At 57.7% G+C, this 14,390-nt stretch overlaps 1 protein-coding gene across 1 annotated transcript; it reads left to right on the top strand.

Moving 5' to 3' along the window:
- Positions 1–3,983: 3,983 nt before the first annotated feature.
- On the top strand, positions 3,984–14,252 carry TMEM98 (transmembrane protein 98). Its single transcript, XM_002718945.6, has 7 exons — positions 3,984–4,134; positions 6,346–6,524; positions 7,135–7,266; positions 8,077–8,110; positions 9,653–9,768; positions 12,404–12,463; positions 13,515–14,252. Exons 2-7 carry the CDS (start codon positions 6,394–6,396, stop codon positions 13,720–13,722), a joined length of 681 nt encoding a protein of 226 aa, XP_002718991.1. The 5' UTR covers positions 3,984–4,134; positions 6,346–6,393; the 3' UTR covers positions 13,723–14,252.
- Positions 14,253–14,390: the final 138 nt, after the last annotated feature.

Here is a 14,390-nt window from a genome sequence, read left to right as displayed (position 1 = left end):
TGGCAAGCCAGCGTCAGTTACTCAGGAATGGTTTCGGAAACCCCCTGGTAAACCCCCTGGCAACGGAGTCTGCCTGGCAACAGGCTGTGATTGGTTAGGGCATAAACTGCCCCTTGACTGGATTGGCTGCCTCAGCTATATAAGCTACTGCACCAACTGAAGTAAATGAGTCTGCAGGCTCGCAGACTCCCGGGGTCTGAGTGGTGACTCCGCACCTCTTGCCCCCACTGCGCTCCTCCTCTCAGAACGAATCCACAGCAACAGAGGTGACTCTTGAGTAGACATCTGAGCTCAGGGAGAGAGGGAGGGCACAGCAAAGCTCTGAGGAGGAGGAGCTTCTGAGCTCTGAGGAAGTGACAATGCTAGGGCTTCATCCAGGAGGTCCCATTTTGTCTGCCACTTTGTGATAAACATGTTAAAAAAATTATGATAAAATGTACTTTCCCATTTAGACCATTGCGAAGTGCACAGCCGCTGGCATTGAGATGTTCACTGTTGTGCAGTCCCCACAGTCCATCTTTCAGACTGAAACTGGGTTACACCACACGAGTGTCTTGCACCTCCCTCCTCCCATTCCACCTTCTATGCGACAACCACTTGAAATGAGTTATTTCATTTTACCCTTGAAACACATGTAGGCCATCTCTTCTCCTCTTATCCCCATTCCACAGATGGGCACACTTGGAGTGACCTGTCTCAGATCACACACGCAGACAGGTGAGGCAGAGGGCTTCTTCCTCTTAGCTGCCTACCTGGTGGGGGTGAAGGGTGCCACTCTCCATTGTGGAACATGGTTATCTTAATCGTGAGGCTAAACACCTGCCCTGGGAGGCAATGCATCGGAGAGGGTGATCAGGGTGAACCTGGAGGTGGGTCAGGAAGGGTTACTTGTTTACTTTTTAATTAATTAATTGGAGACACAGAGAGAAAGCCCACTCCCATCCACTGGTTCACTCCCCAGAGATGCGTGTGTGGGAGAGCATTGCCAGAGCTAGGGGCTGGGACCTCAGGGCAGCTGTCCCAGGTGGGAGGCAGGAAGCCATCACTGTCGCCTTCCAGAGCCTGCTTCCTGGGAAACTAGAGTCAGGAGTGGAGCTGGGAGCAGAACACAGGCCTTCCCGTGGGGGACGCAAGCATTCTCACTGGCAGCTTAATTGCTGGGCCAAATGCCTGCCTGGCTCAGTAGGGTTTAGTGTGGATCACAGACAATGTGAGCAGCTTTTCCTTCTGGGACCAGGGAGGCCTGCTGCACCTGGGGTGTGGTCCGTCCAGGGTGGGGGGCTGCACAGGGACTCTGCCAGCTGGGAGGCTGTCACCACATGCAGCCCCTCAGCCTCTGACCACACTGTGAGCCCTGGTAAGCCTCTCTTCTTTTTTATAACTTGCCCAGTCTGTGGTATTAGTAGTAACAGACAACAGACTAAGATGGGTTGTGGCGACTTGGGTGCCAGGTGTGCTGACGTCCACCCACTGACTTACCTCATAGAGCTGAGGGAGGCCGGGCAAGTGGCCTCACCCTGCGGGCTGTTGCCTCCCTCAAGATTATAATCATACCGGCTTCCCAGGCTTGGTGAGAAAATCACAGGAAGATGTTCAGATGTCCAATCACTGTCTGGCACACAGTAGGTGTTCAGCGAACGTCCACTCCTTTCCTGCATGGAACAGGAGCTCCCCCCCCCCCACCCCGGAACACAACATGTCAGCCCCATTTCCAACCTGCTGGCTTCTCTGATCACGGGGTTTGGTTCTGGCTAGGAGATCCCTGTTATACAGTTTGATGTTCAGATTTAGCGAGGAGAGGACATATGCAGGGGTATCTGAATTTGGGGGGGGCAGTCCAGCAGGCATCCTTCTTACCTAACTGGGGCAACCCCTTTGTGCTGCCACAGTGGAAGCAGCCAGAGTGGAGTCCTGCCCAGGACTGGAATCTGGGTTGAAGGAGGAAGTCGAAGGCAGTTGCAGAATTGTCTCGAGGCAGCTGAGCGCCTGGAGCCTGCCTGTACCCTAACCTGGGTCTGTAGACTCTTGCTGATTCTGTGGGCATCCCATGTCCTTTTTCAACAAGTGTCCTTTCCACCTGTGACAAGTGATCCATTTCTGAGGCTTGTAGGAATGAACACTGAACGGACATCACAGAAAGTCTGAGCTCAATCCACGGAGATTTGAAGGGGTACTCCAGGGGAGACAGCTGGCCCCACCCAGTCCCCCCAGCAACTGGATGGCAGGCTACCCACTGGGCATGTATACGGCCAGTTCCTATATGGGAGTTTAGGGGTAAATATTGTCTTTTCCCCCTGTCTCATGAACCCTTTGAAGTTAAAGATTTCTTTTACTTCTCTGGACTCCCAGACCTGGAAGAAGCCACAACAGATCACGTGGTTTAGCATCTTCCCTCAAAGTCACCAAATGGCTCACCACAAAAGATAAACGGAAGGAGTCTGTTTCAGAGACTCTCCCCAAAACAGAGGCACCTGAATCCCCAGCCGGCCATGGCAACATCCGCTGTCTGCCCCCAAGTCCATTTTCCTGGTCTTACACGGTTCTGCCCTGTAGCTTCTTCATCAAACCGCTTCAGAGAGAGAGAGAGTGAGCATCCCCAGCCTTCTCCTCCCTGAGTGCCAATGGTGGGGAACTCAGCTGCCCTGGCGGCCAGGCAGGGAGAGAGGCAGGCAGGGAGGGCAATCCTAGGACAGCAGCTGCCACTCTCCTGCTACTCCGTAAGCTGCATTTTCAGGGGTCTTCTGAATTTCATAGAGTAGTTGGAAATTAAGAATTGTAAGTAAAATCTAAGTAAAAAAAAAAAAAACCCACTTGCATAGGCAGCGTGTGGTCTGGCAGGTGCTGTCACAGGAAAAGGCTGATTAAGGCTGTAGGTGGCAAGAAGTCCCGAGAGGAGGCAATGCTGGAGGGCAGAACCCATAGGCAGGGATTGATGCCTGCTCAGCACAGGCTATAATCTGAGGGCTTTGCCTGGGGCAGCAAACTCTTTGGTGACAGGGACTGCTGCTGCATGCTTGTATGGGAGCAGCAGGCAAGACAGCCAGAGGCTGTCCATTAAAATATGGACCACAATCCAAGAAGCACATTTGTTAACTGCAATATTCCCTCAGTTAGGGTGAGCTTTCTATGGTGCGTGAGGTTTTCCCAGGTAGGTGATTTGCTGGGGAGCCTATTACCACCCCCCATCCACACTACCAAATGCCCTGGGGGCACCCTCCACAGTCACCAGTCTTCAGACCCTGCACCAAGCTGAGTCCTTTGGTTCTGGGCACCGGTACTGACCTCAGACGGAGACCACTGGGCTCCTTCTGGCTCTGCCTCTTCCTCACCAGGGCCAAGGGTAGGGCCGTCAGAGCCCATGACCCCTCCGGGTACCCTGGACTCTGAAATCCCTGCTGCAACAGCATCCAGGACCAGTGGGGGCTGTGTATCTTCCTAAGGGCCGCCTGCATCACTTGGAGAGCACATCACCCCGGGGTACTGACTGGGGGGTGGGAGCTCCGTCCCCCTGATCAATGTGTCCCCCGGTGGTGGGGGATGGAGTCCTCCAGGGTCCTGCGTTCCCTCGAGGCTGGGCATCGTGAGGGGTGTGCCTGCAGGTCACACCCTGTCTGAGCCAGGCTCCCGGGTCTCTATTTGCCTTGGGCCAGGCGTGCTGTTGGTGTCCTGGGGCCCTGAGACCACTTGGAGGGTGGTTCTAAGTAGCAGCCCTCTTGTCAGACGTGGAGAAGTGGGGAAGGGGCCACAACTGGTGAGAGGAAGAGCTGGGAACCCGCCCAGTGTGTAGCAGGACAGACTCACAGCGCCCAGCGGCACCGCGGAAACTGCCCGGCATCCCAGCACCCCGCCCCGCTATGGTGAGGTGAGGGTCGCCTCGGGTGCAGGGCAGGGATCCCCGCGCCTCCCTCCGCCTGCCTGCCCCGGCCCGGCCTCCCCCGGCCGCGACCCCCGGCGCCGGAGGGGGCCTGGCGGGGACGGCGGCGCCTGGCGGCGGGGATTTGGCTGCGCCTCCTGGGGGCGCGCGGGGGCGTGGGGCTGGGTGCCTTCCCGGCATGCCCTGCTCGCCGGGCAGCCCGCGGGCCGGACTTCGCCATCGCGGGCCGCCGCGGGGTGCGCCTGGAGCCGTCGTCGGAGGTGGGTGAGCCTGGCGGGACCGCTGGCCTGGGCTGGACGCGGGCGGGGAGCGGGGAGGCCTGGCCGCTGCCCCGCGCGCTCGCAGGGCCCGCTGGGTGGGGGGCAAAGTCGGTGCGGCGCGGGGCAGAGGGGGGTCTTCGGTCTGTTGGGTCCCTGGGGTCGGAGGCCGAGGGAGGGGGAAGGAGAAGGGAACGGGGAGAGCGGGACAGAGAGACACCGGAAAACTCTCTGGAAGCGCTCGGGGAACGCCGTGTAGAGAGAGAGAGACAAAGAAGGTGCGGCGCGACGGGGCGCGGGGCTGCACCGCAGGCTCTCTGGGAACGCGCGCGGGCGGCCTGGGAGCCAGGGGCCGAGAGGAGAGGGGCTGGAGAGAGGCGGGAGCCGGGAGGAGAGGGAGGGCAGCGCCTGCAGGAGAGACCGAGGCGGCCTGGAGCTCGGCGCCTCCCGCCGCCGTGGGGCGCGGAGAGGGCGGAGACGGCCGCTGGCCCCGCAGTGCTGCCTGAGCCCAGCGGGAGCAGCCCTGTGGGACCCCTGGGAAAGACCTCCTGGGCTCTCAGAGCCAGCCACCTCCCAGTGTTGCCCTAGCACGCTCCTGTGCATCCTGAGGCCGAACACGTCGGCAGACATTACTGTCTTTTTCTTGGAACTTCTCCGAGGCGCGTGGAGTTAAAACGGCTGGTCTGCCTTTCCCACCAGCTCCTGAGGCTTGGGGTCTGTGTCTTACCAACAGTCTCCAGAATCTGGTGCTGTGCTGGGTGCAGAGTAGACGATGCGGAACCGTGACCCGGAGCATTGGGATCAGGGGCTGAGAGAGGACACGGCAGCACCCTGGGGGTCAGAGTGACCCCTGAGTCAAGGCATCCTTTCTTCAGCTGCAGAAATATGAGCCCAGAGAAGGCATGAGACTTATCGAAGGGTCGTATTTTTTTGTAAAATATTTATTTTGTGTCCAGCGCTGTGGCGTAGTGGGTGAAGGCGACGCCTGCAGTGCTGGCATCTCATATGGTTTGAGTTCCAGCTGTTCCACTTCTGATCCAGCTCTCTGCTGTGGCCTGGGAAAGCAGTAGAAGATGGCCCAAGTCCTTGGGCCCCTGCACCCGCTTGGGAGACGCGAAGGAAGCTCCTAGTTCCTGGCTTCGGATTGACACAACTTCCGCCATTGCAGCCAGTTGGGGAGTGAACCAGCGGATGGAAGACCCACCCCAACCCCCCCTCTGCCTCTCCTTTTCTCTCTCTAACTCGACTTTCAAATAAATAAATAAATCTTTAAGAAAAAAAGATTTATTTTATTTAATTGAAGGCCAGAATGACAGATCTTCCATCTGATGGTGCATTCCCTAAATAGCTACAAAGGTCAGGGCTGGGTCTGGATGAAGCCAGGAGCCCCAGCTCCATCCAGGTCCCCATGCTGGTGCAGGACCCAAGGACTTGGGCCACCTGCTGTTGCTGGATCGGAAGTGGAGCAGCCAGGACTCGAACCGAGCACTGCTGTTGTGGGTGGAGGCTCAGCCTGCTGTACCCCAGTGCCGGCCCCAAAGGGCCATAATTAGAAATCCTGCCGTGGAATAACGTGAATGCGTACTCCTGTAACATGGCTTTGTTTCTTCGTGTGAAGGAGCCTGCGGAGTGGAATCGGGCAGTAGGCAGTGAAGGGTGCAATGTGGCTCTGTTTCCACCCCTGTGGGTCAGTTTCCTACTGGACAGGAAAAGGAAGCACAGTGTCTGGGTCAGTTGGATTGGGTGGTTTTCTCTTCCTAACTGCACGAACTTGGACGGACGCCTTGACCTCCCTGAACCCCAGTGTCCTGGACTATGAATGGGGAATGCCCCCGCCTCTCTGGGAGAGTTCACACAAGCGCAGTGCGCAGCACACAGCAGAAGCTCGGCACGCACAGTCCCACCTTGGCCCTCCTTCCGTGGGTGTGCCCATGTGCAGGAGTGCTAGTTAGGCTGTGACCTTTTGTCTCAGGTTTAAAAAGCCACCCTTGGGCTCCCTTGGGGAGCAGGCTCTTTTCATAAAGGAAAGGCGGAGTTGGGGCATGCATCAAACGTGCCTCGATTCTCTGTATGCCCTCTGAGCTCTGCCTCAGGGGAATCCAGCGCCCACTGTCCCCTCACCTTGTCCTGTGTGTTGGAGCAGGGAGACCCCGTGTGTGGCTCTCGCTCATGGCTTCACCAGACTGCTCTGATCTGTGTTCTCTCACTCTGTAGCCCACGTGGAGGATGTGAGCAGCCCTCAGTCTGGAGCCCCCGGGAAACATGGAGACCGTGGTGATTGTAGCCATAGGCGTGCTGGCCACCATCTTCCTGGCCTCCTTCGCAGCCTTGGTGGTCGTGTGCAGGCAGCGCTACTGCCGCCCCCGAGACCTGCTGCAGCGCTATGACTCCAAGTGAGTGGCCGAAGCCCGTGGCGGCGGCGGCGGCGGCGAGGGCTGGGTTTGCACGCAGGAGAAAGGATCGGGAGGCACTTGGTGCTGGGTATTTGCAGCTCAGCCTCTCGTCTCCGAAATGGCACCTGCCAGGCGTCCTTCCCAGTAAAGACCTCGGTGTCTACACATGCCCCCATGAAACCCCCAACATCCTGGGCTAGCTCTTCCTCTGCTTCCTGAGCCAGTGAGAAAGTCACTGAGCAGGTTCTCCTTGCATAAAGACAGCCTTGTGTCCCTCGCCCCTTGGGTAGCAGTGGGGTCAGCTAGACCCTTGGGAACACAAGTCACATGCCTGCCCTCCTGCCACACGTCTCAGCAGTGGACGTGTGGTTGCAGCGCGGGACCATCTCATGTGAGATGTATTTTGTAAACAAAATCCTGTTCTTTTGCTTCTGTGCCCCGGGTCTGCCTCCTTGACTCCCTGTTGAGCCGTCTGCCCTGCTCTCCTCTAGGTCTCTCTGCTGTAACTCACAGACCCCCTGCCCCCTGCGCGGGGATACACGGGCCTGAGAGAGGAGGGGGCTAGCACAGGACCCGTCATGCATCGACTAACCAGCATGTTTCCTCCCAGGCCCATCGTGGACCTGATCGGCGCCATGGAGACCCAGTCTGAGCCCTCTGAGTTAGAACTGGATGACGTTGTCATCACCAACCCCCACATCGAGGCCATTCTGGAGAACGAGGACTGGATTGAAGATGCCTCGTAAGGCCTTGGGGACCCCATGCCTCCCCACAGCCATCAGGGTGGCACCACAGGGCGCCAGGGGCCATCAGGCTCTCTGTCACCTACTTCTGTCCCCCTGGCTGTCACTTGGGGGTTGGCAGTGTTTGTCCTTGTTCCCTTCCTATTTGTAGACCTGAACACTGAGGTCCATGGACTTGTGGCAAAGATTGTTACAAAGGCACCATGCTGTGCTTGGATTACCCTTGGGATGCCCAGGAACTTGAACTTGGGGCCCAGGGATGTCTCCATGCAACAGAACCCTTTACATTTTGAGAAGCGCATGCCCCTTCCTTCATTCATTCATAAAGTCGTGCAGTCAATCATTCTCTGGGCATGTGCTTGTGGGGCATTGTGTGCAGGGCACTGAGCCAGGCTCTGCAGGTACAGACCTGGGTGGGGAGACAGAGAGAGTGATGCTCAGTGCAGTGCCACAGGTTCTGCGGCTGTTGCCTGTGCCCAGTGCAGGGGGCACACGGAGGAGGCAGCCTGGGTTTTCCGGTCACAAAGCGGGTGCCTTTGGATCTGGGTCTTCATCAGGCTGCGTGCAAGAGAAGGCCTCCTGGGGCAGAGGCTGCATGTGGCTTAGTAATGGGGGCAGGGGGTGGTGGAGCCAGCTTGGGGGGGCTGGGCGCTGCAGGAGAAGGGGCCCCTCACGTTGTTCCTGGGGTGTGTGTTGTAACGCCAAGGCCTTACTGCCCTTGCTCAGTGCTAGGTGGGGCTCAGAGCTGGCAGCTTGAGGGAGGTGGGCGTCCCTAGACCAGCACTGATGTCTTCTTCTTGTCTCCTCAGGGGTCTCATGTCCCACTGCATTGCCATCTTGAAGGTAATACCCTCTGGTCTCCTGGTGAGAGCCCAGGAGGGCACCGAGACGTGGAGGGCACCCGGTGCAGGCATAGGGGAGAGGGGTCGCAGGAGGGGCCTCTCCCCACCCCGCTGCCTGGTCTGGGTCAGTGGAGCTTCGCAGGCCTATAGCACGGTGCAGCCTTGGTGGTCACTCAGCCACGCCTGGAGAAAGCCGAGTGCTGCCAGGGGAGACCGGGTTCTGCCTCTCTCTGGGCACGTCACTGGTTCACAGAGCGCTCAGGCCCGCACAGTGAGCGAGTCATGCCCAGACTTCTCCGGTCACTGCGCTCACAGCCTCATGGGATCCCAGGCCGCGAGTCCTTCATGATGGCAGATTAAAAATGTTACCTGAAATCTTTGGAAAACTGCACCCAATTTGCATTTTGGGTAATTTTGATAGTCTCAGAGGTTACTTTTTAATTCTTGCCTGATACTCTCCTAGCTAACAGATTAATAACACACCAATATTTGAGCAGCTCAGATACCATCAGTTAACTCACAGAAAAGCACAGACTTAGCTCTTCCCGTAGTAATTATGCGAGATTTCCAATGAGACAGCTTCGTCTCCTGTGTTCTGCGGCTGTCTGTCTCTCTGTCTCGGGCAACAGAGAAATACCTGGTAGGAAATTGTGTCTCAGAGTACAGGCTTCCTGTTGAATGCTCTGTGGCACCATATCTGGCCACCGATAGGGGTGGAGATATCGAGGTCCAATGACTGGAATTCCCCTTCCCCCAGCCAGGTGGGGCTGGGGTTTGCCTTCTGCCCTCCCCTACCAGAGAGTTCTGGGTTGGAGGAAGCGCTCACTGCAGACCCCCGATCAGAGGAGGGGGCTTCTGCCTCTCCTCTTAGGACCTCACCACACATTAGCTTGGTCACCTCCTGGGTGGGCTCTCGGGCTTTCTCATGCTTTCTGTTTTTTAGCCCCAAGCACACTTGTCTAGGCTCTGACGTGGGGGAGGCGTGGAGGGGAAGCAGGCTCTGGGAGCGGCTGTGTGTGGGTAGTTGTTGTGAAAGGCCATGCGTCCTAGTTATTTTGCTCAGGTCCTTTCCTCCTGGTCTCAACAAACACGCTAATGTGTCGCCTAGAAAGTTGTTGACACAAGTGCCACTGCTGGAGAGTGTCTCCCCGGGAACAGTGGCCCTTTGTGTGGCCCTGGCCCTGAGGGCGCACCCCAGCAGGCTTAGCCCAGGAGCACTAACCCAGGAGGTGCGGGCTGGGAAGAGAAAGCAGCCCCCCACCCACCCCAAGTGGGGCCTGGAACCAGAGCACATGATTTTTCTTAGACAGATTATGCCAGCTTGGGCTTCTCTGAGCCAAACCCCCGCCCCCCGGGACCCCAGGGCTTCCCTGCCTCCTCCTCCTCTCCTCTCTGTGACCTTTTCCCACTTCAGCTCGGCCCTTGGTTGGGGCCGGCAGAGTGGTGGGACCCAGGGCGGGTGCGTTTGTCTCTGTGGGGGTGGCAGGAGCCCTGGGGACAGCTGGGTGGCCCCTCCTCACTTCTCTCCTCCCCCCTGCCTTAGATCTGTCACACTCTGACAGAGAAACTTGTTGCCATGACAATGGGCTCCGGGGCCAAGATGAAGACATCGGCCAGCGTCAGCGACATCATCGTGGTGGCCAAGCGCATCAGCCCCAGGTGAGCTTCAGGTGCCCAGCGTCAGGCGGAGGAAACTGTCACTCACGTCTCAGATGGCACAGCGGCACCTGGAGGGTTTGGTGGCTGAGACCCTGCCTGGACCCCTCTCCCCGCAGCGCACCCTCAGCATGCACTCCACTGTCTGAGAGGCCATGTGGCAACCCCAGCATTTGACTGCTCCTTGGCCCCTGGCTGCCCTGTCCTGCCCTCGCATTCCAGCTGGGGCTGCCTCCCTTCCCACTGCTGCCGCCTCCTCCCCTGCCGAGCCAGCAAGTGCCTTTCCCGCTGGTGTCCACACCCCTCTCTCCAGGGACCTCCTGGCTGTGCCCTCATCCCCAGCCCACATCTGCCTTGGAGATTAGTTTGGGGACCCGCCTCTTGCTGCTGCAGCTGGCACTCACGTCCCAATCTTCTGCCCAGCCAGCCGCCTCTGGGACAGGCTGGGAGGTGAAGCTGTGCAGCCTTCAGACCTCCCAGATTCCAGGCTGTCTGCAGAATCCGGTGTGGGAGGGAGGCAGTCAGCAGGTCTGCACTCAACTACACCCCCTCCTTGGGAGGGGAAGAAAAAGGCCCTTCCTTAGAGCAAAGGGCTGGAGTAAGTTTGTGCTGCCACCTGGTGGTCACATGCAGCTGTGCCTGAGTCCCCAGATGTGCAAGCCCAGGGTGTTTTCTTGGCTGGCCACCCGCCAGCCTCTCATCTGGCGGAGTGGTGGCAGTCCCTGTGAGTGCCAGGGCCCTAGCTGTCCTTGTCACCGGGCCTGCAGTAAGGCATGAGAATCCAGCCCCTGTCTACTGCAAGGTTCAAACCAAGCAGCTTTCTGTGAGTAGGAAAGCGTGAGATCTTTGAGGGAACACGCAGCTCCATGCGCTTGAGCTCTGTCCAGAGGGCTCGGGGGATTGCGGGAGGTGACCGGTGTGGCACTCGGGCCACAGCAGTCCTTGGCTTTCTCGGGAGTTGCCCCGGCTGCTGTGGCTGCTCAGTTTCTATCAGCCCAGGTGGGCCTCCAGCCTTGAGACCTCCTCTGCAGGCTGTGGGCGAGTACCAGACCTCCCTCCCCGCCACGGGTTGAGATTCCACCTTGCTCCTGTCTGCTGCCCCTCTGTTGTGCCTTGTGCCACCCCAGGGGCCCAACAGGTTTTTGCAATTCAGGCCAAGTGACAGCGTCTTAAGAGGGGGAGAGGTGAGACTGAGATTTTTAAGGGTGGGCAGGACAAGGCTCCCTGGCCTTCCTACAGGGTACCTTGGGCTACTTCTAGAATGTGCAGTGCCGTGATTCAGTCGAGTCCCTGCTTTGTCATCTTCCCTCAGCCTGCTTTCTCCTCCTGGCCGTTTCTCACCCCCACTGGTTTCTCTGCTCTGACTGTGCACGCTGCGTTGACGGCACATTATTTCAAGGAGAGCGGCGTCCGCTCCGGGCACTATGGGAAGGGGTGGCCGAGACAGGCGCTGCCGCTGCCTTCTGTTCCCAGCTCCTCGCCCTCCATAAGTGTCCGAGGGCTTCTTTTTTCCAGTGCTTTTAGAAAGCAAATAAATGCACTCTATTTTTTCTCCCTGACTGTCTAGTGATCCATGAGTAACACCTTGTGCCACACAAATCAGAATGAATTATAGTTCCTTCCCGAACTTGATAAAAAAAAAAACTAACCATGAACTGCATGATGTTGTAAGAGAAATTTAGTTTGAACCCGTATTACACTTCTGGGTGTTATGTTTCTGTGCTCTGTAGAACCACCTGCAGCCATGTTTTAACTTCTTTTCTTCCTGCACACAAATGGTAATGCTTGCAGAGGCTAAAGCACTGTGAAACAGGTGACCTGGGAGAGGGACCCCATGACTCTAGCACAGTCTCTGGCGTGGTCACCATGCAGTGGTCAGCGCTCCTCCAGACTTGTTCCCTCTGCGGTCCTTAGCTTGTGAAATGTTTACTTCTGTGCAGATCGGCTCAGTGAAGCTTTGAGTCGTGTTTGCCACCTTGCCTTTTTAGCTCAGTAGTAATCTTGAGCACTCAGCACGTACTTTTCAAACCACTGGGACTGAAACGCCAGTAGGAAGCAACCAGCATACTCTCTAGAGCAAGCCTGACGCCCTCCTGGGAGTCCCTGTGTGTGTGCATGTTTGTGTGTGTGCCTGAGTGTAATTGTGTGTGTGTGCACACAGAAGCAGAGCAGGCACTACCAGTCTGTGTGTGTTGTGTGTGTACGCCTGTGTGTGCATGTCTGTGCGTGAGTGTATGCATATGTGTGACTGTGTGCATGCAAAAGTAGAGTAGGCACCACCAGAGTCTGTGTGCATGTGTGTGTGTATGCATGTATGTGTATCACTGTGTGTGAGTCTGTGTGTGTCCATTTGTACATATCCAAAAGCAGAGCAGGCACCACCAGAATCTGTGCATATGTGTGTGTGTGTGTCTGTATTTGTGCACACCCAGAAGCAGAGCGGGTGCCCCAGTCTGTATGTGCATTTGTGTGTGTGTCTGTGTGTGCACAGAAGCACAGCAGGCGCCACCAGAGTCTGTGTGTGTATGTGCGCACCACCAGAGCTGGTCTGGAACACCCGGCAGAGGAATGGGCGTGCAGGAAGGCAGGAGCACAGAGGCAAGCAGAGTTTCACGCGGCCACTTTTGTCTCCCCTCAGGGTGGACGATGTGGTGAAATCCATGTACCCCCCGCTGGACCCCAAGCTCCTGGATGCACGGTGAGAGGGGTGGGCTGTGGGGGAGGCTCTGAGCCTGGCCCACTGGGCTGTGTAGCCAGGGTTCTGAGGCTGCCCTGTGCCTGGGCATCATCATGTGGGTGTTAGTGGTGCCGTGAGCCGAGGCTGCGGGAGAGAGGCCCGTCCTCCTTCCGAGAGCTGTGGGGAGGAGGTCACATCTGAATGCTGAGTCCTACCTGGGCCTTCCTTCTGACCTTTGGGCCCAGAAGCAGACATGTTAGCTGTGAGTGCAGCCCGTGGGGCTGCGGTGAGCAGAGTAGTGAGAGCAGAGGGCACAGGTGCACCTCGGCTGCACTCGGCTTCCCTGGCAGCCCCAGAAGCACTTCTCCCAGTCACTCCCCTGAAAAAGAGTCAGTGGCAACATGGAGTTAAAAGCTTAGTTTATCTTGGTGTGGGACGTTTTCAGGAAGCAGACATAAATGTTTCATAGTACCCACTCCCTGTGAACTCTGCAGACCCCTGGCACACTGAGTGTGGCCTTGTGGAACTGGCCCGACGGCAGGTCAGGGTGGCTGAGTGCCTGGTGGGTCCCCGTTTGCCCAGCTGCTCCTGCTGCCCGGCATTGCCTGTGGGCTCATACTCTGTCCCTGATGCCCATGTGCACCCCACACACCCACCATGTTAAAGCTACACACCCCGTCCCACACCGAGCAAACCTCCTGCATCTGATCTTCAGCTCAGTGTGGTTTTGTTTGTTTGGTGATACAGCCCTGGGCCTTGGTTGTTTGCTGTCCACGAGGTGGGCAGCAGTTAGGGATGTGCTCAGCCTGGATCCCGCATCCCAGCTGTGTGGCGAGGCGCTCCCGGGCAGGTGGTCCAAGGGTTGCTGTGGGAGTACAGTGTGAAATCAGCCCGGGAGACACAGGACCTGTGGCTCTACTGGGGGTCGCGGAGTCCCAAGCAGTGCTTCCGTCAGTCTCTTGCAGCCCAGCTCTCCCCACCCCAGCCCCCGAGGGTGCTCTGACTGGGGAGAGCCCTGGTCTGCAGTTTGCCCGTATTGCCTAGGGAACGTGACCCTGTGCGTTTTCTCCAGGACCACGGCCCTGCTGCTGTCTGTCAGTCACCTGGTGCTGGTGACCAGGAACGCCTGCCATCTCACCGGGGGCCTGGATTGGATCGACCAGTCGCTGTCAGCTGCTGAGGAGCACCTGGAGGTCCTTCGCGAAGCAGCGCTGGCCTCCGAGCCAGAGAAAGTTCTCGCAGGCCCCGAAGGCTTCCTGCAAGAGCAGTCGGCCATTTAGTGTCCACAGGCGGCCTCTGCCGCCCACCCCCTCTTGTAGAGTTAGTTTTTCTCTGTGGCTCAGGGGTCCACTGTGTGTGCAGCAAAGCCGGGCAGAGGGCCGGTCGCCAGCTGCCTGTGTTGTCATGGCCAGGGGGGTGATGGTCCAGTGGCACAGCTGGGAGTTGCCTGGGCTGTTGGCCTGTCCTTTAGCTCATCCAGTGTTGTCAGGGGAACTGTGTGCCTTTAAGAAGAAGGCTGGTGTTGAAATCAGGACTTCTGGGGTCTCTGGGACAATCTGAAGGTTCTGATCCGTGTCTGCCCAAGAGGACCATCACTGAAGCTGGAGTCGCCACTTTGGGCCAGCCGTGCACCGGCTCAGCTGCCGGCTTCACTCACGTGTGTGAGCGCCTGCTCCCTGAGGCCCCCTCCACATACAGGTGTGCCTTTGAGGCTGAGCACTGCCACGTTGATCACTTCCTTGGTATCTTTATGCCTGCAATTTTACCTCACTGCCACTAGGTGGGTAGTACATTTATACTTCCTTTCCTACCAGGCTGTGGTTATTGAGTGAGACTCGCAGGCATGCTGTCTGGTGGGAAGGAGGGAGACCTGTGTGTGTCTCAGGGCGGGAGGGTTCAGGGCCCTCAGGTTTGGCAGAAGGGAAGGTGTGGCCACGTCGTGTTCTCT

The sequence above is a fragment of the Oryctolagus cuniculus genome, chromosome 17 (assembly GCF_051225735.1).
Source record: "Oryctolagus cuniculus isolate XC-2025 breed Fujian yellow rabbit chromosome 17, ASM5122573v1, whole genome shotgun sequence".
Taxonomy (NCBI): domain Eukaryota; kingdom Metazoa; phylum Chordata; class Mammalia; order Lagomorpha; family Leporidae; genus Oryctolagus; species Oryctolagus cuniculus.
This window is presented reverse-complemented; position numbering and strand designations above follow the sequence as displayed.

Coding starts and splice junctions, on each gene's coding strand:
- TMEM98 (XM_002718945.6), top strand. CDS start 6,394: ATGGAGACCGTGGTGATTGTAGCCATAGGCGTGCTGGCCACCATCTTC. Junction 6,525..7,134: donor CTGCAGCGCTATGACTCCAA/GTGAGTGGCCGA, acceptor GTTTCCTCCCAG/GCCCATCGTGGACCTGATCG. Junction 8,111..9,652: donor ACTGCATTGCCATCTTGAAG/GTAATACCCTCT, acceptor CCCCTGCCTTAG/ATCTGTCACACTCTGACAGA.